This window comes from Gymnoscopelus microlampas (assembly GCF_963454915.1).
Source record: "Gymnoscopelus microlampas genome assembly, chromosome: 14".
NCBI classification, from domain to species: Eukaryota; Metazoa; Chordata; class Actinopteri; order Myctophiformes; family Myctophidae; genus Gymnoscopelus; species Gymnoscopelus microlampas.
In genome coordinates, this window is record NC_139951.1 from 39,011,738 (window position 1) to 39,032,078 (window position 20,341).

General features: G+C 43.6%; 3 protein-coding genes across 3 annotated transcripts; all 3 read left to right on the forward strand.

Annotated features, from left to right (window-relative positions):
• Nucleotides 1-154: 154 nt before the first annotated feature.
• On the forward strand, nucleotides 155-1,918 carry LOC311060202 (protein phosphatase 1B-like; the record flags this gene model as incomplete). The annotated part of the gene is made up of 4 exons (XM_084078334.1): nucleotides 155-985; nucleotides 1,117-1,234; nucleotides 1,445-1,556; nucleotides 1,861-1,918. 4 exons carry the CDS (start codon nucleotides 155-157, stop codon nucleotides 1,916-1,918), a joined length of 1,119 nt encoding a protein of 372 aa, XP_083934460.1.
• Nucleotides 1,919-7,782: 5,864 nt separating this feature from the next.
• LOC311060203 (protein phosphatase 1B-like) lies at nucleotides 7,783-9,519 on the forward strand (the record flags this gene model as incomplete). Its single annotated transcript, XM_084078335.1, has 4 exons — nucleotides 7,783-8,616; nucleotides 8,748-8,865; nucleotides 9,046-9,157; nucleotides 9,462-9,519. The coding sequence occupies 4 exons, from the start codon at nucleotides 7,783-7,785 to the stop codon at nucleotides 9,517-9,519; spliced, it is 1,122 nt and encodes a 373-aa protein (XP_083934461.1).
• Nucleotides 9,520-16,332: 6,813 nt separating this feature from the next.
• LOC311060204 (protein phosphatase 1B-like) lies at nucleotides 16,333-18,677 on the forward strand (the record flags this gene model as incomplete). Its single annotated transcript, XM_084078336.1, has 4 exons — nucleotides 16,333-17,148; nucleotides 17,859-17,976; nucleotides 18,147-18,258; nucleotides 18,563-18,677. 4 exons carry the CDS (start codon nucleotides 16,333-16,335, stop codon nucleotides 18,675-18,677), a joined length of 1,161 nt encoding a protein of 386 aa, XP_083934462.1.
• Nucleotides 18,678-20,341: the final 1,664 nt, after the last annotated feature.

The following is a 20,341-nucleotide window of genomic DNA, read 5'->3' on the forward strand; positions in this document are numbered from 1 at the left end:
TTTGTGTCTCCTGCCGGAACCGCAGTCGACCGGTCCACTGGTCATGAAATTATTGGCTTAGGATTGTGACAAAAAATAAATAAATACCACTCTGCCCCCTCTCCTCTCCTCTCTCTCTCTCCCTCCTCTGATCTCCCTGCAGCTGTTGACAGTAATGGGTTGGGGCCTACCAACGACGGAGAAGCACAGCGCCCATGGCGATGGCAACGGGCTGCGCTACGGCCTGAGCTCCATGCAGGGCTGGAGGCCGGATATGGAGGACGCCCACACGGCCGTTGTGGGACTCCCCCACGGACTCACTGACTGGTCCTTCTTTGCCGTGTACGACGGCCACGCCGGCTCCCGGGTGGCCAACTACTGCTCCGGCCACCTGCTGGAGCACATCTTGTCCGGGGGGAGCGACTTCGGCTCGGGGGGCGCCGGCACCGTGGAGGGCGTGAAGGACGGCATCCGGTCGGGCTTCCTGAAGATCGACGAGTTCATGCGGAGCTTCTCGGACCCACAGCAGGGCCTGGAGGACGGCAGCGGCTCCACGGCGGTCGGCGTGCTGCTCAGCCCCAGCCACCTCTACTTCATGAACTGCGGCGACTCGCGGGCCGTGCTGAGCCGAGACAGCCGGGTGGGCTTCTTCACCGAGGACCACAAGCCCTACAACGAGAAGGAGAAGGAGCGCATCCAGAACGCCGGCGGCTGGGTCCAGGGCAATCGGGTCAACGGCTACCTGACCGTGTCCCGGGCCCTGGGGGACTACCACTACAAGCGTGTGGACGGCAAGGGCCCCACGGAGCAGCCGGTGAGCCCCGAGCCCGAGGTGTGCGTGATGGAGCGCGAGGCCGAGGGCGATGAGTTTGTGGTGCTGGCGTGCGACGGCATCTATGACGTGATGTCCAACGAGGAGCTGCGCGAGTTCGTGCACTCGAGGCTACAGCTGTACGACGACCTGGAGAAAGTCTGCAACGCGGTGGTGGACACGTGCTTCTACAAGGTAGAGAATAATGTACACATGTTGTTTTAACCCATTAAAACAACCGAAAATATAACAGAATATACATTGTGGTCCTGTGTTTAACTCAAGTTGATGCTTATCTTTTGTTCTCTCTGGTCTTGGTCCTCCAGGGGAGCATGGACAATATGAGCGTGGTGCTGGTGTGTTTACCTGGTGCTCCCAAGGTCTCTGAGGAGGCCGTGAGGAAAGAAGAGGAACTGGATAAGTACATAGAGAAACGGGTTGAAGGTAAGGAAGACCCAGGAGGATATATCAGTCTGAGGCTGAATACGCACAGTGACAGTACACCTGAACTTGACTTTATTTATCTCCTATAAACTTAACGTGTGTGTGTGTGTGTGTGTGTGTGTGTGTGTGTGTGTGTGTGTGTGTGTGTGTGTGTGTGTGTGTGTGTGTGTGTGTGTGTGTGTGTGTGTGTGTGTGTGTGTGTGTGTATAGAGCTGCTGGGGAGCGGAGGGAAGGATGGAGTCCTTGACCTGGGGACTGTTTTGAGGAGCTTTCACACTGAGAACATCCCCAACCTCCCGCCCGGTGGAGGCCTGGCCAGCAAGTAAGTAATACAGCATGGAATCAGTGTTGATTTTTTACGGCACATTTTAATTTAGTTTTAATCATAGTCTTTTGAATAAAATTCCAATTTAGTTTTAGTCATATTTTAGTCATCTGAAATGTTTTACTGTTAGTCTAGTTGACTAAATATCATACGATTATAGTTAATCTACTTCATCTACAGTTGATTTGCCCTACAGGAATTGAATCCAGTTCCTAAAAGATCCAAACCCTGAGCGTATACACGTAGGACAAATATTGTATGAGAAAAGGTCTGTCGGATTAACGCATGCCTCCCTTCACAGACGCAGTGTGATCGAGGCCGTGTACAACAAGCTGAACCCCACAGAGAAGAGGACATGAGGATCAGTTTTATTTAGCTGGGTACCCCCTAGAACGCCCTCAAGGACCCCCACCACAATCAAATACTAGCAAATACACCTGACCTGTCTTGCCCTCATTGGTCTGTTGTCCAATCAGAGGCTAAGTAATATTCATGCATACCAGGTGTTTATGCTTGTTTGATGAGACTTTGATTGTTGATTGTGATCACACCATGCAAACGCTGTGCCCTGAGCCACAGTTTTCTCCAGTTTTGTCTTTAAGTTTAATATTGGTCTAATAGTCTTTCTCCTTTTATTCAGATACACTGGAATGTGTAGACTCCCCTTTAATCCTAATGGGGTGTTCTTTTGTATAAGTGTTGTAATCTTTTTCTTTATTGATTGATCTCTCTGACCCCTTGCCGCCCTCTTTCTTTTTTATGGACATACTGTAACAATAATGGAGCTTGAACAAAAACTAATTTCACAAACTGTTTTACACCTGTAAACATTGAACGTGACAATAAAGTTGATTCTAAGAAGTATACAGTTGCCTATATATGTGAAGATATGTGCTATTTTCCCTGAAGTGTTTACATTGTACTATTCTCAAAACATGAATCTTGTGAATTATGTATAAATCATTGTGTTCAATCACAAACAGTAACAAGTAAACAGTTATATAAGTGCAGGAGTCAAACAGATTGAGATTTCATAGACATAGTGGTGTAGAAAGGGTCATATTAACCTAACTATAGTCTCTTTTCTTACTTTGTTTAATATACTGGTGCAGTGCATAATGGGGCATAATGATAACTTGAACAGCAATGGAGAAAGACATCATTAATCAAGGTATATGCACGGTGAAAACACATGTAGGCTACAGTTAGACATTCCTATTAAGACAATGCCGGATGCTGGATGCATTACCTTCCATTGGTCTGTAAATGGCAGTAGTTGAGGTAAGAATCATGGTAGCTCCAGTCCATCAGATTCATGGTGTAGCTGTCCCAGAGATGGGTTGAAATCAACAAAATATTTGTTTTAGTATATCACTAATGAACAGCATCACTAGCAAGTCAATGGTACTAACCTAACCTGTGCATTCTATAAAAGACAGTAAAAGGAAATATTGAATAGATATATCCAGCAGTGACAAAGGCAGAAACAAACCACTCATCGAACTTGTCCACAGTTTTCAAGTACATGTGTTGTTGGATAACCACATGTTTTCATCCACCAAATCCAGGGCTGCGTGTGCAATGAACTGGTTCAGGTGACGACAGGGCCGTGTTAATGTCAAAATGCGCACTAGGCAACGGACAGTTTTCGGGCCCCCCCCCAGCGCACATGCACGCGCGCGCAGCGCGCGTGCATGTGCGCGACCCATGCGCGCGCGCGCGAAATTTTGCGGTTATTTCGCGGATTGTGGCCGTTTTTGGGCGTTTCTTTGTTACTTTATTTCGGTTTTAGGGTTAGGGTTAGGTTAGGCTTATGTTATTTAATTTAAAAAAAAAAAAAAAAAAAACTTTTTAATTTTTTTTATTTTTTTTTGGGGGGGCATTTTTCGGCCCCCCCCCCGACAAGACATAGGCATGTGCCTACATTGCCTGTGCATAAACACGGCCCTGGGTGACGATGGTCATCCTGTTAACAAACAAATAATGTCAAAGTCACTGACATTTCGGACCAATTGCCTAGGCTCAATTTGGCAGCAATAGAGTACGCAGTGATGAAAGAAGTACTCACATGTACTCAAGTAAAAGTATCAATACTGCAATGTAGACATAACATTTTGGCATCAAAATGTACTTAAAGTACCAAAAGTAGAACATACTCCTTATGCAGAATGTCCCATTTCACAACTTTTCAAATTGTATAAAAATAATTTGAAAATAGTAGATCTCTACAAGCCCACAATGCGAGCTTGAAGATCGGCTTTTTTCAAATCGCCAAAATGTATATAAGGCTGAAGTGGTTAATGTATGTTTTGTAATAACAGTAAAAATCTACAAAGTAATGCTCAACAGAGCACAATTTCACTGTGGACAAACCTGATATCAGATCTGAAAGACCTGCTGACTTGATGATGCAGGGGGGTCAGGTTAATACTTTGACAGGGGCCATTTTCGAATTGCAGCATCCTGGAGGTGTATCTTTGGGGCAGTTTTGAAAGTGAGTAGGGTTTTACAGTTATACTCCTTTACTCTTTTTGGTAGAGCATTCCACATGTGTGTTGAATAGCATGAGAACGAGTTAATTCCCTTTGTGGAGACAAATCTGGGTTGAACATGATCCGTGGAGCTGCCTCTGGTGTATTTTCACAAATACAGGGGGGATCCCAATGTTGTGTCGAATCTTGTAGACCAGGCCCATAGCAAGTTGCTGTACTGAGCACCTATATACGAATAAAATAGCCGATCTACAAGCTCACAACGCGTTGCAGCTATTTTCAAAGAAAATAAACAACATTGAGAAACAAGGCCAAATAAGAAACTACACTTTGGAAATAAGCTAAAAAAAACGCAACCGCCAATATTTTTTACAAGCAACTCGCTTATAATAAGTAATAAATAAATAAAGTAATAAATCGTGCGAGAACCACAACGATATACAGCCCGATTTCACGAGAGAAACTTGTGCAATGTGAAATGCTTAACGATCTGTTTACTCGCCGACCATTTCAAATGTCGGGCAGTGTGTAGGGGCCCAGATAGCAAACATGTCTGGGGGAACACATCAGCATGTCAACTGAAACTACAGCTGATTGCGGCCTCTGACTGAGGCTAATCACATTGGGCCTCATGCAGCAATAAGTTCCTAATGTTTCCTCTTACATTTCTTCCTAAGTGAATTCCTAAGAGAAGTCGAGTCAGATTCATGAAACGTTCTTAAAAGGCAGAATTGTTCGTAACTATATTCTTGATGATGATGAGTCCCAATCCTCGTAACTTGAAGGGGTGTGCCAGTTCATCCTAATTACCATAGGGAGGCGCCCCACCAATCCCCATATAAGGCATGACTGCATGGCTCTGCCTGCAGTCACACCTGTGTGTGCTTGCTGCTCACAGAAATCACAGGAAATCACACAGAAATAAAGTTGAGAGAATGAAGTAAAGAATACCTAAACTAAAGTCTAAAGATGGTTGAACGCCAGATTCCAAACATAAAAATAAATAAATCAATAGTTCTGTGGAGGTACTTCTGAAGTGATCAGCAAATTACTTTATTTAATTAAAGAATGTATTTTATTATTTCTCTCACATTAATCAACATATCACCACTAGACATCAATGTAAATTTGCTGAAATAAGCATGTTATCCATATTTCATGTTCAGGAGTAGCGTTAGTAGTGGATATAAAACATTTTATTACTGAAAGCTGCTGGGTGGATATGGAGGGTCTTTAAGATAGCAGCTTGCTTGGTATGTAATGGGGTGGAAATAGGGGTGTGGTGGGTGATATGGTGGTGCAAGGAGGGGTGTAGGGGGCTGTGTGGGGGGTATGGGGATGGGTGTGACGGGTGGGTATAGGGGGGCTTTCAGGTAGGAAGGGGACAGGAAAATGGGGGTGTGGAGAATGTCCCTCAAGGACCCCTGGGGGTCCCCGGACCACACTTTTGAGAACCTTTTTTGCTCTAAAATATTATTGTAATTTAAATCCTATATTATTCAACTGTAGAATTGAAGAAACTTTGAGAATTCATTATTGTTGCACAAACATGTCACACTTAAGAACTCAAAGGCCACTCTAAGAGTGCTCTTCGGTGTGTATAGATTCTGTTCTTACCTGAGAACAGATGAACTAAGAAAACATACCAAAATCTTCTTAAAAACTTCTTAAGTGGGTCTAAGAAAAAATGTCCTCTTAAGAAAGTGTGCGTAGATTCTGTTCTTACCTAAGAACAGATCACGGCTAAGAAAACATTGGAGTATACCAAAATCTTCTTAAAAACGTCTTAAATGGGTTTAAGAAGACATTTGAATGGTTGCTGCATGAGGCCCATTGTCATTACTTTGAAAGGGGAGTTGTGGGGACTCTCTATGTGCTCAACCACCATGGCGATTAGAGTTGAATTCATTCCGTTCTTGGGGGTTATTTATTTTAGGAGCAGGTCCAATCTCAAGGTATTACAGTATTTCCACAGTGTAAATGGCTGACATTTTGAGTGGGAGTGATTGAATATGATGTAATATAAAATACAGAGGCCTTATTCGGAGGAGAGAAAGCAAGTCGACTTCCTGTGAAGTCCTGCAAACAAACCCAGAAGGGAAGACGTATCAGGCCTCAATGTAAAATAATAAAGTTTGACCACATTAAAACTGTTGTCCCTAGTTTGGGAATGTCATTTTCAAAAATAACAGACCTACAAGCTTGTGAGCTTGTAGATTGGCTATTTTCCAATAGCCAATGTATAAAATGGGGCTTAAGTTGGGCTAAGTGAAACTCCCAGACAACAGCTTATTTAACCTCTGATGATACCAATATGTAAAGTGACTAAGTACATTCACTCAAGTACTGTACTTAAGTACAATTTCTAGGTACTTTTACTTTCCAGGATTTACAATTTTGGATAATTTTACTTCTACTGACACTACATCTCAGAGACAAATGTTGCACTTTTACTCCACTACAATTATTTGAAAACTTTAGTTACTAGTTACTTTGGAAATTTTGATTATTATTACAAAACATGGGCTACATCAACCACTTCAGGCCTATTTAAACTTTGGATATTTGAAAATAGACGATCTACAAGCTCAAAATGTGACGCGTTGTGAGCTTGTAGATCTGCCATTTTAGTAGTGGAGTAAATATTTAATATGAATAATTAAATAATAGAAAGAAACGTGCACAATTCACTTTGGAATACTGAAATAGTATGTTGGTCACTTGTCAGTGATGGGATTATCCACCCCACCCATGCTGATGGGTATTGATGAGGACACTCCCACGAGATGAGATCACCTTTGTCCCATCCCCTTTATAAGAGCATCTCCTTGCATTCAGTTTCTGTTGAACCCTGAGGAACACTATCTTGTCGAAAAGTTGGTTTCCTGTACCTTTTAATACATTTTTGTATCGAGCCTAACAGTGGTGTAAAGTAACTAAATACATTTACTCAAGTACTCTACTTAAGTACAATTTTGAGGTATTTTTTTTACTTTACTGGAGAATTTTCAGTATTTTCAGTACTTTTACTTCTACTCCACTACATCTCAAAGGTAAATATTGTACTTTTACTCCACTACGATTATTTTAAAACACAAGTTACTTTGTAGATTTGGATTATTATCACAAAACATACATTAACCACTTAACCCTTTATACATTTCGGTCATTTGAAAATAGCTGATCTACAAGCTCGAGAGCTAGTAGATCTGCTATTTTCAAAATATTTTTATACATTTTATACATTTGAAAACTTGTGAAATGGGACATTCTTCATACTCTCTACTTCTGGTACTTTACTTACATTTTGATATTTTTACTTGCCACTGAGTATTTCTACATTGCAGTATTTATACTTTTACTTAAGTACAAAATGTAAGAGCTGTACTTTGACTTTTGGTATTTTAAAGGGATAGTTCACCCCAAAATGACTTTTTTTCTAGAGATTAGTCACCCCTTGGAGACTTGAATTCATGGATATTTTTTAGTTTTTGTCACATTCCTAAGCCAATAATTTGATTACCGGCAGCGGTTCCGGTAGGAGACACAAAGAGTCTCCTTTGTGTCTCCTGCCGGAACCGCAGTCGACCGGTCCACTGGTCATGAAATTATTGGCTTAGGATTGTGACAAAAAATAAATAAATACCACTCTGCCCCCTCTCCTCTCCTCTCTCTCTCTCCTCTCCTCTCTCTCTCTCCCTCCTCTGATCTCCCTGCAGCTGTTGACAGTAATGGGTTGGGGCCTACCAACGACGGAGAAGCACAGCGCCCACGGCGATGGCAACGGGCTGCGCTACGGCCTGAGCTCCATGCAGGGCTGGAGGCCAGATATGGAGGACGCCCACACGGCCGTTGTGGGACTCCCCCACGGACTCCCTGACTGGTCCTTCTTTGCCGTGTACGACGGCCACGCCGGCTCCCGGGTGGCCAACTACTGCTCCGGCCACCTGCTGGAGCACATCTTGTCCGGGGGGAGCGACTTCGGCTCGGGGGGCGCCGGCACCGTGGAGGAGGGCGTGAAGGACGGCATCCGGTCGGGCTTCCTGAAGATCGACGAGTTCATGCGGAGCTTCTCGGACCCACAGCAGGGCCTGGAGGACGGCAGCGGCTCCACGGCGGTCGGCGTGCTGCTCAGCCCCAGCCACCTCTACTTCATGAACTGCGGCGACTCGCGGGCCGTGCTGAGCCGAGACAGCCGGGTGGGCTTCTTCACCGAGGACCACAAGCCCTACAACGAGAAGGAGAAGGAGCGCATCCAGAACGCCGGCGGCTGGGTCCAGGGCAATCGGGTCAACGGCTACCTGACCGTGTCCCGGGCCCTGGGGGACTACCACTACAAGGACGTGGACGGCAAGGGCCCCACGGAGCAGCCGGTGAGCCCCGAGCCCGAGGTGTGCGTGATGGAGCGCGAGGCCGAGGGCGATGAGTTTGTGGTGCTGGCGTGCGACGGCATCTATGACGTGATGTCCAACGAGGAGCTGCGCGAGTTCGTGCACTCGAGGCTACAGCTGTACGACGACCTGGAGAAAGTCTGCAACGCGGTGGTGGACACGTGCTTCTACAAGGTAGGGACTAATGTACACATGTTGTTTTAACCCATTAAAACAACCGAAAATATAACAGAATATACATTGTGGTCCTGTGTTTAACTCAAGTTGATGCTTATCTGTTGTTCTCTCTGGTCTTGGTCCTCCAGGGGAGCATGGACAATATGAGCGTGGTGCTGGTGTGTTTACCTGGTGCTCCCAAGGTCTCTGAGGAGGCCGTGAGGAAAGAAAAGGAACTGGATGAGTACATAGAGAAACGGGTTGAAGGTAAGGAAGACCCAGGAGGATATATCAGTCTGAGGCTGAATACGCACAGTGACAGTACACCTGAACTTGACTTTATTTATCTCCTATAAACTTAACGTGTGTGTGTGTGTGTGTGTGTGTGTGTGTGTGTGTGTGTGTGTGTGTGTGTGTGTGTGTGTGTGTGTGTGTGTGTGTGTATAGAGCTGCTGGGGAGCGGAGGGAAGGATGGAGTCCTTGACCTGGGGACTGTTTTGAGGAGCTTTCACACTGAGAACATCCCCAACCTCCCGCCCGGTGGAGGCCTGGCCAGCAAGTAAGTAATACAGCATGGAATCAGTGTTGATTTTTTACGGCACATTTTAATTTAGTTTTAATCATAGTCTTTTGAATAAAATTCCAATTTAGTTTTAGTCATATTTTAGTCATCTGAAATGTTTTACTGTTAGTCTAGTTGACTAAATATCATACGATTATAGTTAATCTACTTCATCTACAGTTGATTTGCCCTACAGGAATTGAATCCAGTTCCTAAAAGATCCAAACCCTGAGCGTATACATGTAGGACAAATATTGTATGAGAAAAGGTCTGTCGGATTAACGCATGCCTCCCTTCACAGACGCAGTGTGATCGAGGCCGTGTACAACAAGCTGAACCCCACAGAGAAGAGGACATGAGGATCAGTTTTATTTAGCTGGGTACCCCCTAGAACGCCCTCAAGGACCCCCACCACAATCAAATACTAGCAAATACACCTGACCTGTCTTGCCCTCATTGGTCTGTTGTCCAATCAGAGGCTAAGTAATATTCATGCATACCAGGTGTTTATGCTTGTTTGATGAGACTTTGATTGTTGATTGTGATCACACCATGCAAACGCTGTGCCCTGAGCCACAGTTTTCTCCAGTTTTGTCTTTAAGTTTAATATTGGTCTAATAGTCTTTCTCCTTTTATTCAGATACACTGGAATGTGTAGACTCCCCTTTAATCCTAATGGGGTGTTCTTTTGTATAAGTGTCGTAATCTTTTTCTTTATTGATTGATCTCTCTGACCCCTTGCCGCCCTCTTTCTTTTTTATGGACATACTGTAACAATAATGGAGCTTGAACAAAAACTAATTTCACAAACTGTTTTACACCTGTAAACATTGAACGTGACAATAAAGTTGATTCTAAGAAGTATACAGTTGCCTATATATGTGAAGATATGTGCTATTTTCCCTGAAGTGTTTACATTGTACTATTCTCAAAACATGAATCTTGTGAATTATGTATAAATCATTGTGTTCAATCACAAACAGTAACAAGTAAACAGTTATATAAGTGCAGGAGTCAAACAGATTGAGATTTCATAGACATAGTGGTGTAGAAAGGGTCATATTAACCTAACTATAGTCTCTTTTCTTACTTTGTTTAATATACTGGTGCAGTGCATAATGGGGCATAATGATAACTTGAACAGCAATGGAGAAAGACATCATTAATCAAGGTATATGCACGGTGAAAACACATGTAGGCTACAGTTAGACATTCCTATTAAGACAATGCCGGATGCTGGATGCATTACCTTCCATTGGTCTGTAAATGGCAGTAGTTGAGGTAAGAATCATGGTAGCTCCAGTCCATTAGATTCATGGTGTAGCTGTCCCAGAGATGGGTTGAAATCAACAAAATATTTGTTTTAGTATATCACTAATGAACAGCATCACTAGCAAGTCAATGGTACTAACCTAACCTGTGCATTCTATAAAAGACAGTAAAAGGAAATATTGAATAGATATATCCAGCAGTGACAAAGGCAGAAACAAACCACTCATCGAACTTGTCCACAGTTTTCAAGTACATGTGTTGTTGGATAACCACATGTTTTCATCCACCAAATCCAGGGCTGCGTGTGCAATGAACTGGTTCAGGTGACGATGGTCATCCTGTTAACAAACAAATAATGTCAAAGTCACTGACATTTCGGACCAATTGCCTAGGCTCAATTTGGCAGCAATAGAGTACGCAGTGATGAAAGAAGTACTCACATGTACTCAAGTAAAAGTATCAATACTGCAATGTAGACATAACATTTTGGCATCAAAATGTACTTAAAGTACCAAAAGTAGAACATACTCCTTATGCAGAATGTCCCATTTCACAACTTTTCAAATTGTATAAAAATAATTTGAAAATAGTAGATCTCTACAAGCCCACAATGCGAGCTTGAAGATCGGCTTTTTTCAAATCGCCAAAATGTATATAAGGCTGAAGTGGTTAATGTATGTTTTGTAATAACAGTAAAAATCTACAAAGTAATGCTCAACAGAGCACAATTTCACTGTGGACAAACCTGATATCAGATCTGAAAGACCTGCTGACTTGATGATGCAGGGGGGTCAGGTTAATACTTTGACAGGGGCCATTTTCGAATTGCAGCCTCCTGGAGGTGTATCTTTGGGGCAGTTTTGAAAGTGAGTAGGGTTTTACAGTTATACTCCTTTACTCTTTTTGGTAGAGCATTCCACATGTGTGTTGAATAGCATGAGAACGAGTTAATTCCCTTTGTGGAGACAAATCTGGGTTGAACATGATCCGTGGAGCTGCCTCTGGTGTATTTTCACAAATACAGGGGGGATCCCAATGTTGTGTCGAATCTTGTAGACCAGGCCCATAGCAAGTTGCTGTACTGAGCACCTATATACGAATAAAATAGCCGATCTACAAGCTCACAACGCGTTGCAGCTATTTTCAAAGAAAATAAACAACATTGAGAAACAAGGCCAAATAAGAAACTACACTTTGGAAATAAGCTAAAAAAAACGCAACCGCCAATATTTTTTACAAGCAACTCGCTTATAATAAGTAATAAATAAATAAAGTAATAAATCGTGCGAGAACCACAACGATATACAGCCCGATTTCACGAGAGAAACTTGTGCAATGTGAAATGCTTAACGATCTGTTTACTCGCCGACCATTTCAAATGTCGGGCAGTGTGTAGGGGCCCAGATAGCAAACATGTCTGGGGGAACACATCAGCATGTCAACTGAAACTACAGCTGATTGCGGCCTCTGACTGAGGCTAATCACATTGGGCCTCATGCAGCAATAAGTTCCTAATGTTTCCTCTTACATTTCTTCCTAAGTGAATTCCTAAGAGAAGTTGAGTCAGATTCATGAAACGTTCTTAAAAGGCAGAATTGTTCGTAACTATATTCTTGATGATGATGAATCCCAATCCTCGTAACTTGAAGGGGTGTGCCAGTTCATCCTAATTACCATAGGGAGGCGCCCCACCAATCCCCATATAAGGCATGACTGCATGGCTCTGCCTGCAGTCACACCTGTGTGTGATTGCTGCTCACAGAAATCACAGGAAATCACACAGAAATAAAGTTGAGAGAATGAAGTAAAGAATACCTAAACTAAAGTCTAAAGATGGTTGAACGCCAGATTCCAAACATAAAAATAAATAAATCAATAGTTCTGTGGAGGTACTTCTGAAGTGATCAGCAAATTACTTTATTTAATTAAAGAATGTATTTTATTATTTCTCTCACATTAAAGGGTTAGTTCAGATTTTTTTAGTATTTTCTGTAGGAAATACTTACCATTGATATAGTGGTTGCAAAGGTATTAATTGATTGCCCGAGTCCCGTGGTCAGAGTTATGGTCCGTTTCTGATAAATATGAATGTAGTTCCGGTAGATTAGTAGATTTGGTGGGGGCCGCTCATTAAAAATAAATACATTTAAAAAACTAGCGTCATTTGTATTGTTGACCTATTTCTACCATATAGAGCAGGTTTCGTTCAATTTCGACCCCTCTGTCACATGGTACTATTTTTTGTGTCATATATTTTGTGCGTGAGTAGGCTGCCGCGGTGCAGTGATTCTGGACACAAACATTAGTACCATGTGACAGAGGGGTCGAAATTGAACGAAACTTGCTCTATATGGTAGAAATAGGTCAACAATACAAATGACGTTAGTTTTTTTAATTTATTTATTTTTAATGAGCGGCCCCCACCAAATCTACTAATCTACCGGAACTACTTCATATTTATCAGAAAAGGACCATAACTCTGACCACGGGACTCGGGCAATCAATTAATACCTTTGCAACCACTACATTAATGGTAAGTATTTCCTACAGGAAATACTCAAAAAATCTGAACAAACCCTTTAATCAACATATCACCACTAGACATCAATGTAAATTTGCTGAAATTAGCATGTTATCCATATTTCATGTTCAGGAGTAGCGTTAGTAGTGGATATAAAATATTTTATTACTGAAAGCTGCTGGGTGGATATGGAGGGTCTTTAAGATAGCAGCTTGCTTGGTATGTAATGGGGTGCAAATAGGGGTGTGGTGGGTGATATGGTGGTGCAAGGAGGGGTGTAGGGGGCTGTGTGGGGGGTATGGGGATGGGTGTGACGGGTGGGTATAGGGGGGCTTTCAGGTAGGAAGGGGACAGGAAAATGGGGGTGTGGCGAATGTCGGGGATATGGGGGTGGGGGTATCGGGGGGGGGGCGATGAGGGTGGGTTGGGTGGGGGGTTATGGGACTTGGGCTTCAACTCAACCGGGTCCGTTTGGGTTAGATTGTAATTTCAGACCCGTTGAAAACTCTGAAGCAGTTGTTCTCAAACATTTTCATGTCAAGGACCCCCAAATTGACATGCATTTGGCTGCAGACAGACCCCCACCTGAAAAAATGTTCTGCTAGGGAAATGTTTTCAAGATGTATCAAAATGTTTCGAAAATAAGGAGGTTAAGAAAAAAATGTCCTATTAAGAAAGTGTGCATAGATTCTGTTCTTACCTAAGAACAGATCACAGCTAAGACAACATTGGAGTATACCAAAATATAAATATTCTTAAAAACGTGCTTCCACGTGCTACGTCCTACCAGGGAAACTCCCCCCTGTCAGGTGACAAGAAGGTCAGTTGGCTCTCATGCACTGAAGGAAGCATGAGCTCGGCCAGGTGGGGGACTGGTGTAGTGCTGGTGTAGGGCTGGTGTAGCGCCCAGGAAATTGGCACCGGGTGAAAAAAAATGGGTCACAAAAATCGCGGGATAAAAAAAACAAAAACGTCTAAGTGGGTTTAAGAAGAAATTTGAATGGTTGCTGCATGAGGCCCATTGTCATTACTTTGAAACGGGAGTTGTGGGGATTCTCTATGTGCTCAACCACCATGGCGATTAGAGTTGAATTCATTCCGTTCTTGGGGGTTATTTATTTTAGGAGCAGGTCCAATCTCAAGGTATTACAGTATTTCCACAGTGTAAATGGCTGACATTTTGAGTGGGAGTGATTGAATATGATGTATTATGTAATATAAAATACAGAGGCCTTATTCGGAGGAGAGAAAGCAAGTCGACTTCCTGTGAAGTCCTGCAAACAAACCCAGAAGGGAAGACGTATCAGGCCTCAATGTAAAATAATAAAGTTTGACCACATTAAAACTGTTGTCCCTAGTTTGGGAATGTCATTTTCAAAAATAACAGACCTACAAGCTTGTGAGCTTGTAGATTGGCTATTTTCTAATAGCCAATGTATAAAATGGGGCTTAAGTTGGACTAAGTGAAACTCCCAGACAACAGCTTATTTAACCTCTGATGATACCAATATGTAAAGTGCCTAAGTACATTCACTCAAGTACTGTACTTAAGTACAATTTCTAGGTACTTTTACTTTCCAGGATTTACAATTTTGGATCATTTTACTTCTACTGACACTACATCTCAGAGACAAATGTTGCACTTTTACTCCACTACAATTATTTGAAAACTTTAGTTACTAGTTACTTTGGAAATTTTGATTATTATTACAAAACATGAGCTACATGAACCACTTCAGGCCTATTTAAACTTTGGATATTTGAAAATAGACGATCTACAAGCTCAAAATGTGACGCGTTGTGAGCTTGTAGATCTGCTATTTTAGTAGTGGAGTAAATATTTAATATGAATAATGAAAAAATGGAAAGAAACGTGCACAATTCACTTTGGCATAGTGAAATAGTATGTTGGTGACTTGTCAGTGATGGGATTATCAACCCCACCCATGTTGATGGGTATTGATGAGGACACTCCCATGAGATGAGATCACCTTTGTCCCATCCCCTATATAAGAGCATCTCCTTGCATTCAGTTTCTGTTGAACCCTGAGGAACACTATCTTGTCGAAAAGTTGGTTTCCTGTACCTTTTAATACATTTTTGCATCGTGCCTAACAGTGGTGTAAAGTAACTAAATACATTTACTCAAGTACTCTACTTAAGTACAATTTTGAGGTATTTTTTTACTTTACTGGAGAATTTTCAGTATTTTCAGTACTTTTACTTCTACTCCACTACTTCTTCCACTTCCACTACTTCTACTCCACTACATCTCAAAGGTAAATATTGTACTTTTACTCCACTACGATTATTTTAAAACACAGGTTACTTTGTAGATTTTGATTATTATCACAAAACATACATTAACCACTTAACCCTTTATACATTTCGGTCATTTGAAAATAGCTGATCTACTAGCTCACAATGCGTCGCATTGTGAGCTAGTAGATCTGCTATTTATTTTCAAAATATTTTTATACATTTGAAAACTTGTGAAATGGGACATTCTTCATACTCTCTACTTCTGGTACTTTACTTACATTTTGATACCAATACTTTTGGACTTTTACTTGCAACTGAGTATTTCTACATTGCAGTATTTACACTTTTACTTTAAGTACAAAATGTAAGAGCTGTGCTAAGAGCTGTACTTTGACTTTTCAGAACCAGAATCAGAATCAGAATCAGGTTTATTGTCACATCACAGGTTTACAAGGTAAAAAAGTGGGTGAAATTCGTTTTTGTACAACACTCCCATCACAACGTTAAATTCCGTAGAAAGAAGAGTGGGGAGAGAGAAAAAAGAAGAGGGGTAGGGGGTTAAGTGGGAAGGAGATCAACAGAGAACAATAGAAGGCCAAAAACAAGTTATCTACATATTTACAAAGTACCTGAGATAAGAGACAAACTAAGGTGCCTGAGCATAGCAGCAATGTATGTATACTGTGCATGATATACTTATAGACGCTAAGGTGCTTAGAGAGAAAAAGAGCGCAATAATAAAAAATCAAAAAAAGTTTGTGCGTTATACATGGGGATTAAGGTGCAGAGGGTCAGTGCGTGTTCACCTAAGGGTGGACTGACCCTGGTATAGTATGACCCTGGTATAGACCCTGGTAAGTATTTTGGTACTTTAAAGGGATAGTTCACCCCAAAATGCCTTTTTTTCGAGCAATTAGTCACCCCTTGGAGACTTGAATTCTGTCGCTTTCCTAAGCCAATAATTTGATTACCGGCAGCGGTTCCGGTAGGAGACACAAAGAGTCTCCTTTGTGTCTCCTACCGGAACCGCAGTCGACCGGTCCACTGGTCATCAAATTTCATCAAATTTCATCAAATCTCTCTCCCTCCTCTGATCTCCCTGCAGCTGTAGACAGTAATGGGTCAGCTGCACAGTCAGAAGCACAGCGCCCACGGCGATGGCAACGGGCTGCGCTACGGCCTGAGCTCCATGCAGGGCTGGCGGCCAGATATGGAGGACGCCCACACGGCCGTTGTGGGACTCCCCCACGGACTCACTGACTGGTCCTTCTTTGCCGTGTACGACGGCCACGCCGGCTCCCGGGTGGCCAACTACTGCTCCGGCCACTTGCTGGAGCACATCTTGTCCGGGGGGAGCGACTTCGGCTCGGGGGGCGCCGGTACCGTGGAGGACGGCATCCGGTCGGGCTTCCTGAAGATCGACGAGTTCATGCGGAGCTTCTCGGACCCACAGCAGGGCCCGGAGGACCGCAGCGGCTCCACGGCGGTCGGCGTGCTGCTCAGCCCCAGCCACCTCTACTTCATGAACTGCGGCGACTCGCGGGCCGTGCTGAGCCGAGACAGCCGGGTGGGCTTCTCCACCGAGGACCACAAGCCCTACAACGAGAAGGAGAAGGAGCGCATCCAGAACGCCGGCGGCTGGGTCGAGGGCCATAGGGTCAACGGCTCCCTGGCCGTGTCCCGGGCCCTGGGGGACTACCACTACAAGCGTGTGGACGGCAAGGGCCCCACGGAGCAGCCGGTGAGCCCCGAGCCCGAGGTGTGCGTGATGGAGCGCGAGGCCGAGGCCGACGAGTTTGTGGTGCTGGCGTGCGACGGCATCTATGACGTGATGTCCAACGAGGAGCTGCGCGAGTTCGTGCACTCGAGGCTACAGCTGTACGACGACCTGGAGAAAGTCTGCAACGCGGTGGTGGACACGTGCCTGCACAAGGTAGGGAATGATGTACACATGTTGTTTTAACCCATTAAAACAACCGGGAACGCATCTTGTGTAACCACTTTAACCATTATTTTATACTTTGGCTGTTCAAAAATAGCAGATCTACAAGCTCATAGCGCGGCACCGAGTGCTGCTGGGATCATGTCTGTGTCGTTGTTGTTGACCACTTTGCCCCCTCTCCTCTCTCTCTCTCTCCCTCCTCTGATCTCCCTGCAGCTGTTTCCCCCAGAATAGGGATGCTGAGGGTTCAAGTGGTTAACAAAAGTGGCATTTTAAGTTTTAAGCATAATTGTGATTATGGCGATATCGCAATTATTTTTGCCACAATAATCGTCGTGACATGTCATTTTCATATCGTCCCATCCTTGGTTGTAACCCGGTGTTGTGCGGCGAAAATGGCAGAATATCAGTGGTGGAAAAAGTACTCCAAGGTTTTACTTAAGTAAAATTATCAATACTGCACTGTAGAAATACACTGTTTCTTGTAACAGAGTATTTCTACATTGCAGTATTGATACTTTAAGTACAATATTTGCCTCTGAGATGTAGTGGAGTCGAAGTAAAAGTACTGAACATTTGAAATACTCCAGTAAAGTAAAAAATACCTCAAAATTGCACTTAGTTACTTTACACCATTGCAGAAAATACATTGTGTCCTGTGTATAACTCAAGTTGATGCTTATCTTTTGTTCTCTCTCCAGGGGAGCAAGGACAATATGAGCGTGGTGCTGGTGTGTTTACCTGGTGCTCCCAAGGTCTCTGAGGAGGCCGTGAGGAAAGAAAAGGAACTGGATGAGTACATAGAGAAAAGGGTTGAAGGTAAGGAAGACCCAGGAGGATATATCAGTCTGAGGCTGAATACGCACAGTACACCTGAACTTGACTTTGTTTATCTCCAATAAACTTAACGCGTGTGTGTGTGTGTGTGTGTGTGTGTGTGTGTGTGTGTGTGTGTGTGTGTGTGTGTGTGTGTGTGTGTGTGTGTGTAGAGCTGCTGGGGAGCGGAGGGGAGGATGGAGTCCCTGACCTGGCGGACTTTGTGAGCAGCATTGACCCTGAGAACATCCCCAACCTCCCGCCCGGTGGAGGCCTGGCCAGCAAGTAAGTAATACAGCAGGAATCAGGGTTGATTTTGACTGCAAATTTTGATTTAGTTTTAATCATAGTCTTTTGAATGAAATTCCAATTTAGTTTTAGTCATATTTTAGTCATCTGAAATGTTTTACTGTTAGTCTAGTTGACTAAATATCATAGGATTATAGTTAATCTACTTAATCTACTGTTGATTTGCCCTACAGGAATTGAATCCAGTTCCTAAAGGATCCCAACCCTGAGCGTATACATGTAGGACAAATATTGTATGTGTCGTCCAAGCAGTGATTGTGTGTGGTTGGTGTGTTCACAGACGCAGTGTGATCGAGGCCGTGTACAACAAGCTGAACCCCCCCAGAGAAGAGGAAGGGGTGAGTGTGGATGTTGTCGACGGCGATCACCTGACTCACAAGGACATGAGGACCTAACTGCGTGCATTGTATGAGTGTGTACGTGCCTGTGTGTGCGTGTGCGTGCGCGTGTGTGTGTGAGTGAGTGAGTGACGGACGAACGGAGGAGGCGGGCCGAGAGAAGACGGAACAGGACAGAAGGTGGACACCAGAGACTGGTTGTCTTTCCCTTCGACGCCTGCCTGACACCTCTGCCCCCCCAAATAACCCCCGCCCACGTAACATACAGCACACGCTCGCACACACACACACACACACACACACACACACACACACACACACACACACACACACACACACACACAGTTCCCTCCTGGCGCCTGTGCACGATTGTGATTTGCCACACTCTCTTCTAGGGTGTTAAACCGCAAGGACAAGGACTTTTTGGTTCTACATGTTAAACGGCACGGTTTCTCTCAGCACGCACTCCCCCCGCCCCCATTTCCTGTGGGACCCTTAACTCAGAGAGTGTACATATGGGTCCATTTGGTTCCATTTGTACACTCTCGTAGTTACAGGCCCGTCCGTCAGGGTCCATTTGGTCCTAACTATCAGTTTTATTTAGCTGGGTACCCCCTAGAATGCTCTCAAGGAACACCACCACCCCCCCCCCCCCCCCCCCCCTAGAATGCTCTCAAGGAACACCACCACCCCCCCCCCCCCCCCCCCCCCTCATGTAAATTGGTCTGAAAACAGTCCGTCAGATTTGTTCCCCCACCCTACGTCACGTCTGGGAACAATTCCTCACGTTTTTCAGTTCTAACCAAAAAATAAAAATAAAAAAAAAACAAAAAAAAGTTTTTTTTAATTTTAATTTTTTTTAATTTTTTTTCTTATTTTTTTTTTTTTACTTTTTCCACACAGAACCAGGACATAACATGCATACAAACTGGCTCAATAGCGCCCCGTGCCAAACAGGACAATGTGGTATTGCAGGTGAAAGTGCTTTATAAGCCAGAGAGAAATTAGTTGGAATGAGTATATCTGAGCCTTGATTTAGGCTCAAACCTTTTGAAAAACGTTTGAGGGACATAAACAATATGATATCAAATATTATTATTATTTTTTAAATTCATGGTGTAGCTCCTTTAAACGGCACGGTTTCTCTCAGCACGCACTCCCCCCGCCCCCATTTCCTGTGGGACCCTTAACTCAGAGAGTGTACATATGGGTCCATTTGGTTCCATTTGTACACTCTCGTAGTTACAGGCCCGTCCGTCAGGGTCCATTTGGTCCTAACTATCAGTTTTATTTAGCTGGGTACCCCCTATAATGCTCTCAAGGAACACCACCCCCCCCCCCCCCCCCCCCCCCCTAGAATGCTCTCAAGGAACACCCCCCCCCCCCCCCCCCTAATTGGTGCAGTAAAACATATTGGTAACAATCACAGACGAGAACATTAGACACAAACAATGTTTTTAGATTTTTTTATTACATTTTTACATGTTTACATTGAAGTGAATGGGATTTACGGTTTCCTCTAGACCTTGTATTGTGAATTTGTACTTTCATGTTCTGTTGTTCTCATGTCTTACTAAATAAAGTACATCAATCAATCAAACTCTTGAACACACCATCACTTCGCAACCGCAGTACTAGCAGAGGGCGTTTGTGTAGTGTCTGACAATCAAATACTAGCATATACACCTGACCTGTCTTGCCCTCATTGGTCTGTTATCCAA